We start from the raw sequence: 22349 nt of genomic DNA on the forward strand, positions 1-22349 counted from the left end.
AGTATTATTGCAATGCAGCATGTTAGATACATGTTAGGCAATGAGCCACTGCAGAAAGCTAAAGTCTTCATTCTTTTAATGAATCTATGAGCAGAAGAGAAGCTATTGTTGTACAAAAAAGGTCTGAAGTTTAATATTTTACAGCTGTCAATTCTGCTTTTTTTAACCTTCCTAATTAAAAAATAATAATTTTGTTAAATAGTTTGGCTGAATTGAAGGTACCGTGTTTCCAACTGCAAGTGAAATGAGCTGAGTTTCATAAGGTAAAGCTCTGTTTTCTCCAATTTTCAATGAGTGTTTAGCAATGTACAAAATTAAAAGATAGTTTGCAAATTGTCATGAGATGCCAAATGTAAACTAAACTGTTGATGAATGCCTGCAGAACGCAGAGCAAGAACATTCACTTCAGACTGGTCCCTTCATGAAAAATATATGTCGCAAATTTGTGATAGAGTTGCAATTTCTTAAAATATTGGATGAGATTCTCATGAAATAATTTACTAAATTGTTTTACTGATTTATTTATATTGTAAAGATACGACCTCTGTCCTTCATTATACTATAAACTGAGTAAATGTTAAAAGTACCTAACTCTCAGTTTTAGAAGTTTGGTGGTTTGAATAATTCTAAAATGTAAGCTGTTTGAGTAGACATTGCTGTCAGAACAGGATAGTCTTAAGGGGATGTATGTGATTCATAACTAAAACTTGTGAGCCATATCAGCAATTTCTATTCTCTGTAGAAGGTCAACAATAAATGCGATAGTGAAGAAGAAATTAAACAATTTACAAACTATTAGGCAAAATATTGCAGATGCTGGAAATCTGAAATCCAAACAGAAAATGCTGGAAAAACTCAGCAGGTCTGGCTGTATCTCTGAAGAGAGAACAACCTTAGTTTCTCTCTCCACAGCATCTGCTTGGCCTGCTAAATATTTCCAACATTTTGTTTTTATTATGCCTTGACAAAATGTTTATTCAAGAACAGGAAATATTCATTTAGACTGGAGTTCAAGATGTTTAAACTTGTTGGATAAGCAGGAAAACAGAAACCAAGAGTTTGTACTGGTGTGGACAAAAACAATTGGACTTATTGAGTCAAATGGACAGAACTTTGGAACATGAAAGATTTTAAACAATCAAGCACAGGAGTAGAATGCCTTGGCTCGTGTGAGTGGATGTTAATGCCGACAAGAGCCTAACATCCTCCAGCTAAAGAAGGCTGAAGAAGTAGTAGGCAATGCACTCTACTCTATTCAGTGACCTAATTGATTAAAATGAATCGTTTGGGACGGTAAACACTCTAATGTGTTGATCTCTGCTGGGTGCCAATGAGATATTTGTTGCAAATAGTTGGTATCAAGTTCAAACCCCTTGAATCCCAACAGTTTAAATGCACTTATTTTATAAGCAATGAAGGTGGTGGTTCCCAAAAGGGAAATCTAACCCATATTGCTAACAATGTAGATGGATGGCTCACTGAGTTAATCAGTTAAGATTCTGGTTGTAATTCCGGTATAAAACATAGAACATACATTGCAGGAGGCCATTCGGCCCATCGAGACTGCACCGACCCACTTAAGCCCTCATTTCCACCCTATCCCCGTAACCCAATAACCCCTCCTAACCTTTTTGGACATTAAGGGCAATTTATCATGGCCAATCCATCTAACCTGCACGTCTTTGGACTGTGGGAGGAAAGCAGAGCACCCGGAGGAAACCCACACAGACATGGGGAGAACATGCAGACCCCGCACAGACAGTGACCCAGCAGGGAATCAAACCTGGGACCCTAGTGCTGTGAAGCCACAGTGCTATCCACTTGTGCTTCCCGAATTTATATTGGGTTCATAGAATCACAGATATATCAAAGATTCCTACAGTGTAGAAGGAGGCCATTTAGCCCATCGAGTCTTCACTGACCCTCCGAAAGAGATCCCTACCCCACTCTCCACCTATCCTTTCCTATCCCCGTAACCTAACCTGCATATTCCTAGACACAAGAGAACAATTTAGCATGGCCAGTCCAACTAACCTACACATCTTTCTACTGATCTCAGCCAGCACAAAATAGGTGTGCTACAACTGCCCCTCAATGAACCAGGCTAGAAATGTGCATGCATGGGGATGTCAGCCAAAGATACTTCCCAAGGTCAAACCACTTGCTAATAGTCACTCTAAGGGCTCAAGAATGTATGGGCCATATCTTTCTGGGGGGAAAAGAACAGCATGATAAATATGCACTCCATCCTTAATGTACAATGTGGCCAGCAAAATCAGGGGATTAAGAGAGAGACTGTGAGTGCGAGTTGGATTTCCATAACTTGCTGGTCGATTTAGATCATGCTACCATTTTGTTTTGCGTTATTGGCATCTCACTCTTCATCTCCCATTTTTAAGAACTTGCTGGTTTTATTTGTTAATTAATTGCTGATTAAACTCACCATAGAAAGTCAAGATTTGCAATTAAGAGGATATGACCTATTTGATGACATTCTAATTTGAATTCTCATCCCACACCTAGTGGTCACTAAGGCAGGCTATGTTTTCAAAGGTAGTAATTCCTGGAACAGGTTGCTAGCTTGTCACCAGAAGATTATAGCTTGAAGGGTGCCATATCGCATCAAGCATGGCTGACCAGCAGTCTCTATCGCTCTTACCACCAGACATTGCCGTGTTGGAAGGATTTTCAGGTTGACAACCTGTTTGGTTGCATTATGAACACACCTTCCTTGGCCATCAAGTCTTGGGATGGGGGGGGGGGGGCACAATGGTGCGTGGTTAGTACTGCTGCCTCACGGTGCTGTGGAACCAGGTTCGATCCTGGCTCCAGGTCTCTGTCCGTTTGGAGTTTGCACATTCTCGCCGTGTCTGAGTGGATCTCACCCCTACAACCCAAAGATGTGCAGGGTAGGTGGATTGACCACGCTAAATTGCCCCTTAATTGGGAAAAAAAGAATTGAGTATTCTAAAAAAAAATTTTAATAAAAAAGTCGGCGCGGCCGGAGCCGGCGGCAGCGGCGGAGGGGAGAGAGAGAGAAACGGGGCAGCTGCTAGGTGACCACCAGGAATGGTGTGGGAGCGCTCGGCGCTGTCAGCGCCAGAGAGAGAGAGAGCGCAGAGGTTCAAGAACGTGCATCAGCCAGGTTGACTTTAGCAAAAAAGCTGAAGCGTGAAGAGGGTATGACAGGGAGAGGCAACACAAATCCAGGGACAGACTCATCCCGTCTTGTGTCCATTAGAGATAAGCTGCTCATCAAAGAGGTTGCAGAACTTGAAGCAAAGCTACCCAGCCCGTGTAAATTGGATTTCCCTGATGCAAACAAACAAACTTTATTCCTTCCAGCTGAATGTCATGCCAGATGAAGGGTATTACTAGGGTGGCAAGTTCCAGTTTGAAACTGATGTTCCAGAAGCCTACAATATGGTGCCTCCCAAGGTGAAATGTTTGACCTGAATCTGGCACCCCAATATCACCGAGACGGGAGAAATCTGTTTAAGCTTGCTGAGGGAGCACTCCATCGATAGCACAGGCTGGGCTCCAACTAGAACGCTAAAGGATGTGGTCTGGGGATTGAATTCATTATTTACTGATCTGAATTTTGACGATCCCCTGAATATTGAAGCTGCAGAGCAACATCTGCGTGACAAGGACGACTTTATATTAAGATTATATTAAGCGTTTTGCGAGATGATCACACGAGCTGCCTTATGGGACTCTTTACTTCAAGCTGTGGAAGCCTAGTCTTCTGTCTTGAGATGTTGATCATTGATTAAACACTGGATTGAGGCAGTCCAGGGACAATGTTGTAATGAAGAAGAGAGGCTGTTGGTGCGACTTTGAATTCCGCGTCAGTACAATACAGCAAATAATGGGCAACTTTGGGCTAAGATTCAAGAATAATTACACTTATTGTGGCAAAATAGTCGAGTTTTCTTAAATTATAAGGATTGTGCAGAGCATCTGGAGTCTGTCTCTTTACTGACTGGATCACAAAGGACAGTTTTTCTAGTGTCACCTGCTGTGATTTGGAAACCACAATATTTTGCAACAAAATGTCTTATGACAGAAGGTGTTTGATTAAGGTATTAACAGCATGTGGCTTGTAAATATTAAACAACTGTGTGTGAGGGGAAACCCAGTGAGCAATGCTTGAGCCAGTTCTCTATCCTTGGGTGGTGCACTGCCTTAAATAAATTGAACATATTACTTGAAAAAAAAAGTGCACCACAAGGCCTGAATTCTGAGACCAGGGCACCAAGCTGGAGTGTCCCTTTACGAAATGTTTTTGATTTTGATGTCTTTGTTTTTGATTAAAAGTGCTTAAGGCCTCTGTTGAATAACACCTGAAAGGTAGGCCCTTGTGCTCCTCATAACCAAAATCTATCAACAGTTGTAGGTCAGGTGAACTCCATGATATACATTGGAGTTTTCTCAACCTTGGCCCATAACAACAGGTCCTCCAAGAAGCTGCACTTCAGCGAATTATCAATAAACACACAGACAAAAGGCTGAGAGATTGTTCTTTCCTTAATACCTGTTTCCACATGGACATGTGTAAATACATTCACGACAAGATTCCCAAGACCTCCCATTTAATGACATAATCAGATACCAATCAACCTCTCGAACCAAAGTGAGAACAATTTAAACCATTCAATCTCATTCCCACATTGTTATTAGAGATTTTAGGGAAAAAATTGCTTACTACTTTTCCTACCTCTCTTAATCCAATTTTTATTTCCCTCTTTATTTCTCTTTCTGTATCTGATTTGATTCTGATCCACCCACTCCACTTCACTTTCCTTCTGTCATTCCTTGGGTTTCTTTCGCTATCTTTAAACCTTATTCATTACTCTGTTGGTCCCACCATTAGCAAAAGGTCCCAGGTATTCTGCTGCCCTTGCCACAATGTTATCAGCTCACATTTTACAAAGTTACTATGAAAATATTTTGACCCAAAGAATGCAGAGAAAGGTCCAACTAATGGTGGATGCTACATGATACCCTGCTCCAGCAAGATCAGGCCAAATATCTTCAAATGGCTGAAGGTGAACAGCGACTAAGCAACTATGTCCGAGAAAAGAGTTAATTCCTTCAGCAAGAAGAGAGAACATTGATAGGTGAAAAAAACAAAATACACATTGTGGACAGGAGAATCGTAAAATCTAGCAATGATAAAACGATACAGCATATTCAGCCCATCAGCTCTGTGGCAGCTCTTCAAAAGAGCTATCCAATTAATCCCGGCCCTGTTAGGCCAACTGTTGTGTATGTAAATTGCTTTTCATATCTCTTACAACAGGACTTCATTGGTTGTACACCACTCTGGAAGGGCCTTTGGTCACAAAATGGCTCTACATCATGCAATTTTCTATAAAAGGTCATGAGGCGAGACTTCCGGTTGTGGCTATGCGGAGCTAAGCCGCACGTTCGGCAGCTCCTGCTTTAATAGGACTTGTGGGCTCTTTTAAGGGCCCCAAATGGCGCTGGTTCGACGATTCCCGGTGGATAAAGGGGTCTGGAGCAAAAAACCCCGGGATTTATGGTGCGGACTCGAAGTGGGGCGAGGAGAAAAACGGCAGCAGCTCCCCTGGAAAAGCGGGGGAAGGTGAGGAGTAGAAGCAGTGGGCTGAGGAGCAGCAGGCGGCCCTTCTGCGCTATTTTACAGAACTGAAAGGGGAGTTGTTGAAATCCATGAAGGTGACGACTAGTAAGCTGCTGGAGACCCAGACAACCCAGGGTACAGCGATACTGGAGTTGCAGCAACAGGCCTCTGAGCGCGAGGAGGAGGTTTCGGCCCTCGTGGGGAAGGTGGAGATACACGAGGCTCTCCATACAAAGTGGCAAGATCAGTTCGAGGAGATGGAGCTTCGGTCACAGAGGAAGAACCTGCGGATCCTGGGCCTCGAGGAGGGGCTGGAGGGGTCGGACCTGCCGGCCTATGTGGCCGTGATGCTGAACTTGCTGGTGGGGGCAGGATCCTTCCATCTGCCCCTGGAGCTGGAGGGGGCCCACAGAGTACTGGCCAGGCGGCCTAAGGCGAATGAACCCCCGCGGGCGGTGCTGGTGCGGTTCCATCGGTTCAGTGACCGGGAGTGTGTGCTGCGATGGGCCAAGAAGGTGAGGAGCAGCAAGTGGGAGAATTCGGTAGTGCGTGTCTACCAGGACTGGAGTGCGGAGGTGGCCAAGCGGAAAGCCGGGTTTAACCGGACAAAGGCGGTGCTCCACGGAAAGCAGGTGAAGTTCGGCATGCTGCCGCCTGCGGGTCACCTACAAGAACCGGCATCACTACTTTGAGTCCCCGGAGGAAGCGTGGGCCTTTGTGCAGGCTGAAAAGTTGGACTCGAACTAGAGATTGGGGGCTGTGGGAGTTTTTCTATTTCTGTATCATTGTTTATGCTGTAGCGGGTTATTCTGTTTGTTTCTGTTTTTTCTCTCGCTTTCGGACGACGTGGGTTGTGGTTTTGTGTTCTGGGGGGGGGGGGGGGTGCTGGGGTTTGTGGTTGATCTGTGTCTTTGTTTGTACGGAGTTGGTGGTTGGGTTGGGACTGAGGTTTGGGAGCTGCGTTGGTGGGGTGGGGCAGTGTGAAAGCGCGGGCTTTTCTCTGGTTTCCCGCGCTGCGGGATGAGGGGGTGGAGCTGGTGGCGAGGGGCGTGGTTATTAGACCGGGTTTCCCGCGCTGAAGCGGTGCCAAGGAGCTGAGGCGGGGAGGAGGGGGGACCTCATATCGGGAGGGGTCGGAGTTAGAGCGGGAGCTGCCGGGGTCAGCAGAAGTCAGCTGGCTCACGGGAGTACAGTGGAGGGAGCGTCGCGGCCAGGAGGGGTCCTAGCCTGGGAGGGTGGGGGGGGGGGGGGGGGATACCGGGTTGCTGCTGGATTTGGTGCGGGTCGGGGTGAGGTTCTATCGCTGTGGGAAACGGGCCGAAAGGGTGCTGGCCAGGGGCGAGCAGTCGATGAGCCATGGCTAGTCGACGGGGGAGGGGGGCGGGGTGCCCCCTGATCCGGCTGATTACGTGGCCATGCTCCAGGAGACCCACCTGAAGGTGGCGGACCAGGTCCGTCTGAGGAAGGGGTGGGTGGGGCAGGTTTTCCACTCAGGGCTCGACTCGAAGAACCGGGGGGGTGGCGATCCTGGTGGGGAAGAGGGTGGCATTTGAGGCGTCTGAGGTTGTGGCTGATAGTGGCGGCAGATATGTGATGGTGAGCGGTAAGCTGCAGGGGGAGAGGGTGGTGTTGGTTAATGTGTACGCTCCAAATTGGGATGATGCTGGTTTCATGAGGCGTATGTTGGGGCCGCATTCCTGGCCTGGAGGTGGGGGGCTTGATCATGGGGGGGGGACTTCAATACGGTGCTGGATCCCCTACTGGATCGTTCTAGTTCTAGGACAGGCAGGAGGCCGGCGGCGGCCAAGGTGTTGAGGGGGTTTCTGGACCAGATGGGAGGAGTGGATCCCTGGAGGTTTGGGAGGCCGAGGGCTCGGGAGTACTCTTTTTTCTCCAATGTGCACAGGGTTTATTCCCGCATTGATTTCTTTGTTTTGAGTAGGGGACTGGTCCCGAGGGTGGAGGAGGCCGAGTATTCGGCTATTGCGATTTCGGACCATGCTCCGCATTGGGTGGATCTGGAGATGGGGGAGGTGCAGGACCAGCGCCCACTTTGGCGTCTGGATGTGGGGTTGTTGGCTGATGAGGAGGTGTGTAGGAGGGTTCGGGGATGTATCGAGAGGTACCTCGAGGTCAATGATACTGGGGAGGTCCAGGTGGGGATGGTGTGGGAGGCTCTGAAGGCAGTGATTAAGGGAGAGCTGATCTCCATCCAAGCCCACAGGGAGAGGGGGGAGAGGAGGGAGAGGGAGAGACTGGTGGAGGAGCTGCTGAGTGTAGATAGGAGGTAGGCGGAGGCCCCGGAGGAGGGATTACTGGGAGAGCGGCGTAGCCTGCAGGCCAAGTTTGATTTATTGACCACCAGAAAGGCGGAGACACAGTGGAGGAAGGCGCAGGGAGCGGTCTATGAGTATGGAGAGAAGGCGAGCAGGATGCTGGCGCATCAGCTTCGTAAGCAGGACGCAGCTAGGGAGATTGGTGGAGTGAAGGATAGAGATGGGAATGTGGTGCGGCAGGGGGCAGAGGTCAATGAGGCCTTTAGGGACTTTTATAGGGAACTGTACCGGTCGGAGCCGCTGGCGGTGGGAGGGGGAATGGAGAGTTTTTTGGACAGGCTACAATTTCCAAGGGTGCAGGAGGAGCAGGTGGAGGGACTGGGGGCGCCGATCGAGTTGGAGGAGCTGGTCAGTGGGATTGGCCACATGCAGTCGGGGAAGGCGCCGGGACCGGATGGGTTCCCGGTTGAATTTTATAAGAAATACGCGGACCTGCTGGGCTCCCTGTTGGTTAGGACCTTCAACGAGGCATGGGAGGGGGGTGTTTTGCCCCCGACGATGTCACGGGCGCTAATCTCCCTGATCCTGAAGCGTGATAAGGACCCCTTGCAGTGCGGATCATACAGGCCGATTTCACTGCTGAATGTAGACGCCAAGTTGCTGGTGAAGATCTTGGCCACTAGAATAGAGGACTGTGTGCCGGGGTGATAGATGAAGATCAGATGGGTTTTGTGAAGGGGAGGCAGCTGAACACTAACGTGCGAAGGCTGCTAAATGTGATAATGATGCCGGCAGCAGAAGGAGAGGCGGAGATTGTGGTGGCATTGGATGCGGAGAAGGCCTTTGACAGGGTTGAGTGGGGGTACTTGTGGGAGGTGTTGGAGAGGTTCGGGTTTGGGGTGGTGTTTATTAAATGGGTGAGGTTGCTGTATGAGGCCCCGATTGCGAGCGTAGCGACAAATAGGAGGAGATCCGAGTACTTCAGGCTCCACCGTGAGACGAGGCAGGGGTGCCCCCTGTCCCCCTTGCTTTTTGTGTTGGCAATTGAGCCTCTTGCCATGGCTCTCAGGGTGTCGAGGAGATGGAGGGGTTTGGTGCGGGGTGGGGAGGAGCACCGAGTATCGCTGTATGCAGACGACTTGCTGCTGTATGTAGCAGACCTGGTGGGGGGAATGCCGGAGGTGATGGAGATTCTTGCTGAGTTCGGGAGTTTCTCGGGATATAAATTGAAGCTGGGAAAGAGTGAGCTGTTTGTCGTACACCCGGGAGATCAGGAGGAGGGGATTGGTAGGCTCCCGCTAAAGAGGGCAGTGAGGAGTTTTAGGTACCTGGGGGTTCAGGTGGCTGGGAACTGGGGGACTCTGCACAAGCTCAATTTTACTAGGTTGGTGGAGCAGATGGAGGAGGAATTTAAAAGGTGGGACATGCTGCCGTTGTCGTTGGCGGGTAGAGTACAGTTCGTTAAAATGACGGTGCTCCCGAGGTTTTTGTTTCTGTTTCAGTGCCTCCCCATTTTCGTTCCGAGGGCCTTTTTTAGGAGGGTGAACAGCAGCATTCTGGGATTTGTTTGGGCGCACGGGACTCCGAGGGTAAGGAGGGTCTTTTTGGAGCGGGGCAGGGATAGAGGGGGGCTGGCGCTGCCCAACCTCTCTGGGTACTATTGGGCGGCTAACATGTCGATGGTATGTAAGTGGGTAATGGATGGGGAGGGGGCAGCATGGAAACGAATGGAGATGGCGTCCTGTGGAGGCACGAGCCTGAAGGCACTGGTAACGGCGCCGCTGCCGCTCCCTCCAACGAGGTACACTACGAGCCCGGTGGTGGCGGCTACCCTCAAAATTTGGGGGCAGTGGAGGCGACACAGGGGGGAAGTGGGGGGCTCGGTGAAGGCCCCGCTGCGGGGGAACCACCGGTTTGTCCCAGGGAACATTGATGGCGGGTTCCTGGGGTGGCACAGGGCGGGCATTAGGAAGTTGGGAGACCTGTTTATTGACGGGAGGTTCGCGAGCCTTGGTGAATTGGAGGAGAAGTTTGAGCTCCCCCCGGGGAATATGTTCAGGTACCTTCAGGTCAAGGCGTTTGCTAGGCGACAGGCGGAGGGATTCCCTTTGCTGCCCCCGCGGGGGGTAAGGGATAGGGTGCTTTCGGGGGCGTGGGTCGGGGATGGGAAGGTGTCTGACATCTACCAGGTAATGCAGGAGGTGGGGGAGGCGTCGGTAGAGGAGCTGAAGGCCAAGTGGGAGGTGGAGCTGGGGGAGCAGATTGAGGAGGGGACATGGGCGGACGCCCTGGAGAGGATGAACTCCTCTTCTTCATGTGCGAGGCTTAGCCTCATCCAGTTTAAGGTGCTGCACCGAGCCCACATGTCCGGGTCTAGGATGAGTAGGTTCTTTGGGGGCGAAGACAGGTGTGTCAGGTGTTCGGGGAATCCAGCGAACCATGCCCATATGTTCTGGGCATGCCCGGCACTGGAGGAGTTCTGGAAGGGGGTGGCGAGGACGGTGTCGAGGGTGTTAGGATCCAGGGTCAAGCCAGGCTGGGGACTCGCGATATTTGGGGTTGGGGTGGAGCCGGGCGTGCAGGAGGTGAAAGAGTCCGATGTTTTGGCCTTTGCGTCCCTAGTAGCCCGGCGGAGGATCTTGCTGCAGTGGAAAGATGCGAGACCTCCGGGTGTGGAGACCTGGATTAATGACATGGAGGGATTCATTCAGCTGGAGAGGGTCAAATTCGCCCTGAGGGGGTCGGTACAAGGGTTCTTTAGGAGGTGGCAGCCTTTCCTCGACTTTCTGGCTCAACGATAAGGAACTAGGTCAGCAGCAGCAGCAACCGGGGGGGGGGGGGGGGGGGGGGGCGTTTAGGGGGATAGTGTTTAAGTTAATTTGCTTATTGTTAATTTATTTTGTTGTTTATTGGGTTTGGGGGGGGGTTTGTTATATGCGTTGTTACGGGTGCCGGGTGGTGTTTATTATTGTTATTGTTATTATTGTTCTGTTGATATATATTTTTCAAAAAATTCCAATAATAATTATTTTTTAAAAAAAAGGTCATGAGGCCTCGCATTAGATTGCCTGTGTATCCCAATTTCATAGGACAGGTGGGGCCAAGACAAGTGTTTCAGTCAGCAGCATGAGGAGCCAGCAACAAAGACTAGACCGTTCTCCAAGACTCGAATACTCAACAGTCCAGTATTAACAAAACTAATTGTCCCATTAGCATAACTTTTATTTCTCCTGATTGAATTTTAAATGCGTGATCTGACCTGATAGAGACATTTGTCCAATTATACAGCCTCTACTGCTGATGTTCATTGTTTAAATGTATTTAACTGGTGATTAACTTTAATTCTTATAGACAGACTGAAATTATGGTGGTTGGGTTATGATGTGTATGCTTGTAATATGTAACACTAAATAAATACATTTTGTAAAAGTTTGGCTCAGGTTCTGTCCTTCATTAACTAGCTTTCTGAAATATAATTACCCCATTGGTTAACAGCATTTTTCTCTACTCATCTTAGATTCTACAGAGCACAATGCCCAATATCTGCAACTTTTAAGTATATTCCTGAGATTATAGGATTGTAAAACTGGCTTTCTGGAATATAATTACCCCATTGGATAACAGCATTTTTCTATATTCATTTCAGATTCTATAGAGCAGAATGTCCAATATCTGCTATTTGTCAGTATATGCCTAGGATAATAAGATTGTAAAACTGTTAAATCAGTTTGTTTCAGGAGTATATTGTAGACATGTAGTCACCTGCAGAAATGATGCGTTCTCCACTGATGTGGGGATGTGTATTGTTTTCAGCCGTGGACTGAGTGACACTTGTTGCAGCTTCACTCGATACTCTCTCGCTTTCCATTCGTTCACTTCAGTTACTTTGTCTGTCAGTGGAGACACTAGCAGCAGAAAAAAATAGAACAGCCTATTTAACTCGAAAAGAAAAAAGTGTTTAATCTATGCATAGCAGAATCTGGCTATTTTAAAACATGAGATTATCATTCTAGCTCATGTTACTTATTCTCCAGATGTGATTGACATAATGGACACTTTACAGCACAGGAGGACGCTATTCAACCCATCGTGTCTCCACCATCTGAAAGAGTTATCCAGCTTAATCCCACTTTACAGTTCTTCATCCAGAGCCCTTTAGGACACAAGCAGGTTCCCTTCCCTAGTTCCAAGAAAATAGTGGCATGCCTCTTTCTTGAATTATTGCTGTTCCTTTGGTATTTGCATTCTAATGGCTACATGTGGCAAAGTTAAAGATGGTGTTCAATGTGCAGGTCACCCCATAATATTTCAGCTCTTGTTCTTTTCATCACCTGATGAAGGAGCTGCGCTCCGAATGCTAGTGACTCCAAACAAACCTGTTGGACTTTAGCCTGGTGTTGTAAGGCTTCTTACTATGCCCACCCCAGTCCAACGCCGGCATCTCCACATCATGGCTTGTTCTTTTTGGTTGCAGAGGCTGTAGGGTTTGGGGATTGCTGTCAAAGTAAGCTTGGCGAATTGCTACAGTGCATTCTGTAGATGTTCGCATATTGCAGCTACACTACGCGGGTTTCATCAGGATTGTTGAGATTTGAACAATTTTAAGTACCACCTTTAATCTAATAAAACATGTCAAGGTGCTTCTCGATGGCATCATAAAACAAAATGACGCACCAAACCACTTAAGATTGATAACCTCATTCCCTAGAACCAGATCCAGCAATTCCTCCTTCGTCATGAGGCTGGAAACACACTGCTTAAGAGAATTCTCCCGAACACACTTCAGAATCTCTTCCCCCATCCGTGCCCTTTACACTATTGCCAGTTTATATTAGGATGATTGGAAGTCCCCCATTGTTATTACTCTATCATTTCCCTGCAAATTGGATCCTAATTTTTGCCACTATAGAGTACACCCAAGTGGTATAATCTGACAAAAATTAGGTGCAACATGGATTTTATGCTCTATCCAATTTTACTCTCTGTCTAAGTCAGTGGATTATGACTTCCGGTGGTGGACATGGAGTGAGTGGTCGCACATTTGGTGGCTTCCACTCGAGGTGGAATATTTTGGTCCTTCCCCAGCCTATTGAGGGGGTGTTTGCTGGTGTGAGTTGCAGGAGCACTGAGGAATTGCAATACTCCACCGGTGGGGCTGGTTTACCAGATGAGGAGTGTAACAAGTAAGAGGCAGCTTGACCGGGAGTATATTCGAAGTGCGACACACAGAAAGTTTTTTTTCTTATTTTTTACAAAGTACCCAATTCATTTTTTCCCCTAATTAAGGTACAATTTAGCATGGCCAATCCACCTGCCCTGCACATTTTGGGTTGTGGGGGTCAGACCTACACAGATACAGGGAGAATTTGCAAACTCCACACGGACAGTGACGCAGGGATGGGATCGAATTCGGGTCCTCGGTGCTGTGAGGCAGCAGTGCTAACAATTGTGCCACCATGCCACCCTGGTAAGGGAGAATTCACATCAATTTGGGCACATAGGGAAAGAGTGGATCGGGTGGAGCGGCTGAGGTTGGACTGGAGATATTTGGTGGTGCCGGAAGAGACGTTACTAAATGAGAGGCTCCAGATGGAGTTTGGGCTAGTATCCACTGGAAAGGTGGTAGGCAGTTCTCCACGAGCCAGAGTGGTGGTTTATGAGTGCGGGAGAAAGCGAGTAGGATGCTTACGCATCAATTGAGAAAGCAGGCGGCGAGAGAGATTGGAAGAGTGCAGGATGAGAAGGATACGGTGGTATCGGAGCCAGGGGGCATGAATGGGCTTTTTGAGGCCTTTTATCAGGAGTTGTATCAGTCAGAGCTTCTGGTGGGGATGAAGGGATGAGGTTGCTCTTTGACGGGTTGGAGTTCCCAAAAGGAAATTGTGCTGAGGGAGGTGATGGACTGTGTGGACTCGATGCAGGCAGAGAAGGCCACGGATCCGGAGGGTTTCTAGCCCAGTTTTATAAGAGTTTGGTTTTGAGCTGGGGCCCCTGCACATCGGATGTACAATGAGTCAATGGTAAGGAGAGAACTCCTCCTCCACCACCCCCCTCACGCTGTCGCGGGCCTCTGTATAGCTCATTTAAAGAAGGATAAAGACGCAGAGCAGTGTGGATGATCCCACCCAATTTCTTTGATCTGTCGCTTTAGACACTGGGCAGGATTCTGCCGTAATCGGCGGGGCGGGCAACTCCGGTGGGACGGAGTGGTGTGAACCAGTCCGGCGTCGGCCACCCCACAGGTGCGGAATCCTCTGCACCTTCAGGGGCTAGACCAGCACCGGAGTGGTTTGCGCCGCGCTGGCCAGCAGGGAAGGGGCTTGGCGCCACACCAACCAGTGCCGAAGGGCCTCCACCGGCCGGCGCATGCGCGGGAGCACCAGCGTGTGCTGGCGTCATCCCAGCGCATGCGCAGAGGGCTTCATGTCCGCACCAACCATGGTGGACCGCTAGAGCCGATGGTGCGGAAGAATAGAGTGTCCCCACGGCACAGGCCCGCCCCGGGATTGGTGGGCCTCGATCGTGGGCCAAGCCACCATGGGGGCACCTCCCGGGGCCAGATCCCCCGCGCCCTCTCGAGAACCCCGGAGGCCGCCCGCACCGCCAGGTCCCGCCGGTAAGGAGCTACTCTAATTTACGCCGGCGGGACCTGCAAAATAACGGGCGGCCACTCGGCCCATCGCGGGCTGGAGAATCGCCGGGGGGGGGGGGGGGGGGGGGGGCTGCTGTCAGCGGCCGCCGACCAGGCGCGGCACGATTCCCGCCCCTGTCAAATCCCCGGTGCCGGAGAATTTGGCAGCCGGCAGGGGCGGGATTCACGCTCCCCCACCCCCCCCCTCCCCGGCCCCAGTGATTTTCCGATTTGGCAGGGGGTTGGAGAATCCCACCCACTATTTTTTTTTTTTTAAATTTAGATTACCCAATTATTTTTTCCAATTAAGGGGCAATTTAGCGTGGCCAATCCACCTACTCTGCACATTTTTGGGTTGTGGGGGCGAAACCCACGCAGACACGGGGAGAATGTGCAAACTCCACACAGACAGTGACCCAGAGCCGGGATCGAACCTGGGACCTCAGCGCCGTGAGGCGGTTGTGCTAACCACTAGGCCACCGTGCTGCCCTTATCCCACCCACTATTGGGGAGTGTGGCCTCTCAGGGGAAAGCAGCAGCAGCCAAGTTCACAGCACTTTGGGTGGCTCTGCTGCTGAGATGGGTGGGAGAAAAACAAGTGGCAGGGCTGTAATGATAGGGGATTCAATAGTTAGGGGCACAGACAGATGCTTCTGTGGTCACAAACGTGAATCAAGGATGGTATGTTGCCTCCCTGGTGCCAGGGTCCGGATGTCACGGAGCAACTGCAGAGTATTCTGGGAGGGAAGGTGAACAGCAGTGGTTGTGGTACACATTGGTACCAGTGACATAGGTAAACTAAAGGATGAGGACCTGCAAGCTGAGTACAGGGAATTAGGAGATAAACTAAAATGCAGGACCGCAAATGTAGTAATCTCAGGATTACTCCCAGTTCCACGTGCTACTCCCAGTTATAGAGAGAGCAGGAATAGGAGGATAGATCAGATGAATGTGTGGCTGGAGAGATGGTGTAGCCAGGAGGGATTCAGAGTCTTGAGGCACTGGGACCGGTTCTGGGGCAGATAGTACCTACACAAACCGGATGTCATTGCTATAATAGAAACCGAGCTAAAAGGGTAAAATTGGCAGCTCAATATCCCTGGATACAGAGTTTTCAGGCAGCACAGAGAGGGAGATTTAAAAAAGGAGGGGGGAGTAGCACTAATGGTAAAGGAATCAATCCAGTTGTGTGAAGGGGTGATATACTAAACGAGTCAACAAATAACATTTTATGGAAATAAACAAGGGGCAGTCACACTACGTGGAATATACTTTAGACTCCCAAATTGTGAAAGGGAGATAGGAGAACTAATATGTAAGCAAATTGCTGCCTGTAAGAAAAAGAGGACAATAATAGGAGGAGACTTTAACAATCCCAATATCAACTGGGAATCAAACTGTATAAGGGAAACCGAGGCAGTGTGTCCAGGAAAATGTTTTCACCCAATTAGTGACAAACCTAACAAAAGACCTAGGGCGGGATTCTCTGACCCCCCCCCCCCCCCCCCCCCCCCCCCCACTGGGTTGGAGAATCCCCAGGGAGGCAGCGTGAATCCTGCCCCGCTGCCGGCTGCCGTATTCTCCGGTGCCGATTTTTGAGCGGGGGTGGGGTTTACGCCATGCCAGTCAGGGGCTGTTGGCAGCGGCCCCCCGCCAATTCTCCGGGCCCCGAGTTCCTGCCCAGTACCACTGGCGTGAAATGGACATGGTCCCACACGGCAGGGCCTGGCTGGTAGGCCGTCTAGTGGAGTCCTCGGGGGAGCGCGGGGGTTCCAGCCCCGGGGGGAGGCCCCCCACGGTGGCCTGGCCCGCGATCGGGGCCCATCGGGCGGGCCTGTGCCGTGGGGGCACTCCTTCCTTCCGCACCGGCCTCTGTAGGGTTCCGCCATGGCCAGCACGGAGAAGAAACCCCCTACGCATGCTCAAAAACACACCAGCGGTTCTGCGCATGTGCGGGACCATGGTGGCCCCTCGGCGCCAGTTGGCACGGCGCCAACCTCTCTGGTGCTGGCCTAGCCCCCGGAAGTGCAGAGGATTCTATAACATCCGGGTGGCCCGACGCCGGAGTGGTTCGCACCGTTCTTGGCGCCGGGCCATCCCGCCGATTGTGGGAGAATCCCGCCCCTAGTCTTGGGGAACGAAAAAGAGCAAGTTGGTGAAGTGACAGTTGGTGACCAAATCAGGGATAGTGATCACAATTCAGTTAGATTACTATGGAAAAGGACAGAGATAAAACAGGAGTAAAAATTATGAACTGGGGGGAAAGCAAATTTTGTAGAAATGAGAAGGGACTTGGCAGAGGTGGACTGGCCATCACTGCTAGAAGATAAATTAGTGGAAAACCAGTGGGAAACATTAAAAGGAGAGACCCTAAAGGTGCAAAGTAGACATGTCTCCATCAAACATAAGAGTGATATTGCCAAATCTAGACACCCCTGGTTGTCTAAAGGAATACAGGGGGAAAAAAGCGTACAATAGGCATAAAGAACTAAACAGATAGCCTAGCCGAGCATAGAAAGTGCAGGGACAAAGTCAAAGAGGAAATAAGGAGGAAATCAAAGAGAAGGCGTGAAAAAAGATTAGCAAGTAAAGTTAAAGAAAACCCAAATATGTTTTACCAATATATTAATGGTAAAATGTTAGTTAAGGATAAAATGGGACCTATCAGATATGAAGAGGAGAACTTGTGAGTAGATGCAGAAGCTATGGGAAGGGTTTTAAATTAATATTTTGTCTCCATGTTTTCAAAGGAAATAGATATGCAGATATAGTAGTCTAGGAGGAATATTGTGAGATACTGGATGGGATAATCATAAAGAGAGAGGAAATACTCAAAGGATTGATTTTGATTTTGAGATTTGATTTGATTTATTGTCACATGTACCGAAGTGCAGTGAAAAATAATTTTCTGCGGCCAAGGGAACGTACACAGTACGTACATAGTAAACAAAAAGAATAAACACCAGAGACCATTGACAAATGGTACATCAACAAACAGTGATTGGTTACAGTACGGAACAAGGGGCCAAGCAAAGCGAATACATGAGCGAGAGCAGCATAGGGCATCGTGAATAGTGTTCTTACAGGGAACAGATTAGTCCGAGTGGGAGTTGTTGAGGAGTCTTGTAGCTGTGAGGAAGAAGCTGTTCATATGTCTGCATGTGCGGGTCTTCAGACTTCTATGCCTTCTGCCTGATGGAAGGGTCTGGAAGAAGGCAATGTCTGGGTTGGAGGGGGGTCTCTGATAATGCTGTCTGCTTTCCTGAGGCAGCGGGAGGTGTATACAGAATTAATGTGGGGGTGGCAAGCTTGTGTGATACGTTGGGCTGAGTTCACCACACTCTGCAGCTTCTTTTTTTTTCATATAAAGTTAGAGTACCCAATTCATTTTTTTTCCAATTAAGGGGCAATTTAGCGTGGCCAATCCACCTAGCCTGCACATCTTTGGGTTGTGGGGGCGAAACCCACACAAACACGGGGAGAATGTGCAAACTCCACATGGACAGTGACCCAGAGCCGGGATCAAACCTGGGACCTCGGTGCCGTGAGGCATCAGGGCTAACCCACTGCGCCACCATCCTGCTCTCACTCTGCAGCTTCTTGCGATCTTGGACCGAGCAGTTGCCATACCAGCCTGTGATGCAGCCAGATAGAATGCTCTCTATCGCACATCTGTAGAGGTTTGAGAGATTCGATGCAGACATACCAAATTTCTTTAGGTTCCGTAGGACTTAGAGACATTGTTGGGCTTTCTTGACTGTTGCATCAATGTGAGTGGGCCAGGACAGACAGTTGGTGATGGTGACCCCCAGGAACTTAAAGCTATCGACCATCTCTACTTTGGAGCCATTAATGCAGACTGGATTATGTGTCATGCTGCGCTTTCTGAAGTCGATGATCAGTTCCTTGGTCTTTCCGACATTTAGAGAGAGGTTGTTTTCGGTACCAAGTGATTTGTCTCTCTCCTGTAGTCTGATTCGTCATTGTTTGGGATTCGGCCCACCACAGTCGTATCATCCGCAAACTTATTGATTGAGTTGGAGCTGAATCTTGCCACTCAGTCATGTGAGCATTGATTGAAATCCTTGAAAGTTGATAAGTCGCCAGGGCCAGATGAATTGTTTCTGAGGAGGAGGTCAGGGAGGAAATAGTAGATGCCCTGAGGATGATTTTCCAATCCTCATTAGAAGAGGTACCCAAGGACTGGAGAAATGCAAATGTGTTTCCATTGTTTAAAAGGGGATAAATGCCAAACAATTGTAGGCTAGTTAGTTTTACTTCAGTGGTGGGAAAATTAGTAGAATCAATCCTGAGGGATAAGATTAACTGTCACACAGAAAGGCATGGGCTAGTTAGGGATAGTCAGCATTTGTTAAAAGAAGGTCTTGCCTCACAAATTTGATTGAATTCTTTGAGGAAGTGACGAGGAGGATTGATGAAGGTAGTGCAATGGATGTGGTGTACATGGAATTTAGCAATGTGAAAGGGGGTGTCCTGAGATGATACCCCTTAAAACTGAATAGCTAGGACAATACTACATAAGTTAGTTTATTAAGGATTGAGATTAATCATAGAAAGTCCACCCAATAATCATTAACCATTAAACATGTATTTTTAGAACATAGCAGTAAGAAGTATCTAAACTCTTGCTACACACAGTGGCCACAGTGCATGTTGGGATTTAAGCTAGCTAACGTGCCCATGTTTTTCCAGATAAACAAGGATATACAGAAGTAGTGTGGTCAGCAATAACACAGTCAACTCAGTAAATAGTTCTATCAGTGCCCCCAATATCCTATCTTAGACAATGCATGGTGTAAAGAGGAACCAGCTTTGGCATCCTGCCGCTGGATCAACAATGAGGTAGGCAGGAACTGACTGCGACACGTAGGATGGGAATGACAAATACAACTTTATAATGGACACAGTATCCTAGTAAACAACAGGTGGCAGGATGGGTTAAATCAAGAGCTGATCACAAGTCATCATGTTCCTTAAAGTAAATTTTACTGGTCCATATAAAATTGACAGTTCCAAGGATTGGATCAAGTCCAGCTGGGTTGGGCTATTGATTTTTGGAAATTTCTATAATTGGTGTGTTTGTACCAGTGTCAGACAGGGTGATTTTGGCATTTATCTAGATCTCTCTCCCATGTACATGGACCAAGCTTGGAATAATAAAGCTGCCTTAACCGGAATTGATGTGTGTCTGCAGTCTGTGTGTTCAGCTGGGCTGTAATTAAGAGGGAGGAACCCCACGTAAAAGCTAGCTCAATACTCAGGCCTTGGAAACGCTCCGACACAAGACGTTTGACAAAGTCCCACATGGCAGATTGGTCAAGAAAGTGAAAGCCCATGGGATACAGTGCAATGTGGTAAACTAGATAAAAAGTTGGCTTAGTAACAGGAAACAAAGGGTAATGGTCGATGGCTACACTTGCAATTGGAAAGTTGTTTCAAGTGGTGTTTCACAGGGCTCGGTGTTGGGACCCTAACTGTTTGTGTTATGTATTAATGATTTGGATGTGAACGTGGAAAACATGATGGGGAAGTTTGCAGATGACACAAAGACTGGCTGAGTGGTGCACCGTGTAGAGGATAGCTATAACCTTCAAAACAATATTAAAGGATTGGTGGAATAGGCGATAAAGTGGCAGATGGAATTTAACACAGAGAAGTGTGAGGTCATGTATTTAGGGAGGTCGAACAGTTGAAGGAGTACACAATAAATGGGAATATACCAAGAGAGGGAGATGAAGTGAGAGGTCTTGGCGTACAGGTACACAGGTCTCGAAAGACGGCAGTTCCAGTAGACAACGTTAAAAAAAGCATATGGAATCCTCTCCTTCATTGGCAGAGGTATAGAATACAAAAGTAAGGATACAATGATGGAATTGTATAAAACACTGGTGAGGCCACAACTGGAGTATTGTGTGCAGTTCTGGTCACCACATTACCAGAAGGACGTTATTGCTCTGGAGAGAATGCAGAGGAGGTTTACAAGAATGTTGCCAGGGCTAGAATAGTGTGGCTACGAGGAGAGATTGGATAGGTTGGAGTTATTTTCCTTGGAACAAAGGTGGCTGAGGGGTGACTTAATTGAGGTGCACAAAATTATAAGGGGACCAGATAGGATGGACAGGATAAAATGGTTTCCCTTGGTGGAGAATACTAGAACCAGGAGACATAGATTCAAGTTATGTGGCAGAAGGTGTAGATCAGGGGTGGGCAAACTTTTCCGTGCAAGAACCACATTCAGAAATTCACAATTTTAAAGGGCCGCATAGTATATTAAGTAAAATAATTACTTCACCCGGTTATGATTCTGGGTGCCTCATATAGAACATAGAACATAGAACAGTACAGCACAGAACAGGCCCTTCGGCCCTCGATGTTGTGCCGAGCAATGATCACTCTACTCAAGTCCACGTATCCACCCTATACCAGTAAGTAACCCAACAGCCCCCCCCCCCCCCCCCCCATTAACCTTAAAAAAAAAATAAAAAATTTTTTAAAAAAAAATTTTTATGACTTGGTGGGCCGCATAAATACCTTTGGCGGGCCGCATGCGGCCCGCGGGCCGTAGTTTGCCCACCCCTGGTGTAGATGATAGTGGGAGTCTGGAATTTGCTGCCCGAGTTGGTGGTGGAGGCAGAGACTTAAACTCTTTTAAAAGTACCTGGATCTGCATCTTAAGTGCTCTAAGGAAGCTATAGGGCTATGAAACAGGTGCAGAGGACAGCACAGTGGTGCAGTGAGTTAGCCCTGTTGCCTCACGGCGCAGGGTCCCAGGTTCGATCCCGGCTCTGGGTCACTGTCCGTGTGGAGTTTGCATATTCTCCCATGTTTGTGTGGGTTTCGGCCCCACAACCCAAAGATGTGCAGGCTAGTTGGATTGGCCACGCTAAATTGCCCCTTAATTGGAAAAAATGAATTGGATACTCTAAATTTATCTTTTAAAAATGAAACAGGTGCAGGAAATGGGATTAGAAAGGGCACCTTTCTGTCCTATGGCTGGCATGGACAAGATGGGCTGAATGGTCTCCTTCTGTGCTACTTTTCTATGATTCTATGAAATAAATTGAAATAACCCAATTTTTTGCAATTAAGGGGCAGTTTAGTGCTGCAGTCAGATTTAGAAAGAAGGTTTTTAGACAAAAGGTACCCATTGGCTTAGAGGCCCGTATGAGAGGCAATTTGTAGGAAAGATAGTGTATACACGTCCTCACGTCCTCCCCCTGTGTGCGTGGGTTTCCTCCGGGTGCTCCGGTTTCCTCCCATAGTCCAAAGATGTGCGGGTTAGGTGGATTGGCCATGCTAAATTGCCCGTAGTGTCCTAATAAAAGTAAGGTTAAGGGGGGGTTGTTGGGTTACGGGTATAGGGTGAATACGTGGGTTTGAGTAGGGTGATCATGGCTCGGCACAACATTGAGGGCCGAAGGGCCTGTTCTGTGCTGTACTGTTCTATGTTCTATGTACACACACAATGCTTGTGATTTTATAACCTAAGAATTACTAATATCAGAAAGGACACAAAATGGCTGTTAGCTGAACTAGCCACATTCCTGAACAATCATTAGCTGGGTTACTTGCAAACTGGTATAAATAACAATATTTAATTATGGACAGCAGAGTTAGTCAAGGAGACAAGAATGATGGATATCAAGGTATTGAATGGGAAATAGTTATGGGAGATTCTAGGGAGGACTTCACCAGCAGTGATAACAGCTCCACAGGACAAAGAGCATTATGTATCCTCGCCAGCCCAAGGTCAGGTGCAGGCAGGAAAGATCATTTTAACAGTTAGTATGAGTGACTTCTTCATGAAGTCAGG

At 48.3% G+C, this 22349-nt stretch overlaps 1 protein-coding gene and 1 pseudogene across 1 annotated transcript in view; one reads left to right on the plus strand and one right to left on the minus strand.

Annotated features, from left to right (window-relative positions):
- LOC119961755 (protein FAM216A) overlaps nucleotides 1-22349 on the minus strand; it is a 45915-nt gene that overhangs the window by 10098 nt on the left and 13468 nt on the right. The window contains exon 3 of the mRNA XM_038789013.1: nucleotides 11647-11789. Coding sequence (XP_038644941.1) covers nucleotides 11647-11789 — 143 coding nt within the window. The remainder of the gene's footprint in view (nucleotides 1-11646; nucleotides 11790-22349) is intronic.
- Nucleotides 1156-3960, plus strand: LOC119977046 (annotated as a pseudogene).

Source organism: Scyliorhinus canicula, chromosome 1 (genome assembly GCF_902713615.1).
Source record: "Scyliorhinus canicula chromosome 1, sScyCan1.1, whole genome shotgun sequence".
Lineage (NCBI taxonomy): Eukaryota > Metazoa > Chordata > Chondrichthyes > Carcharhiniformes > Scyliorhinidae > Scyliorhinus > Scyliorhinus canicula.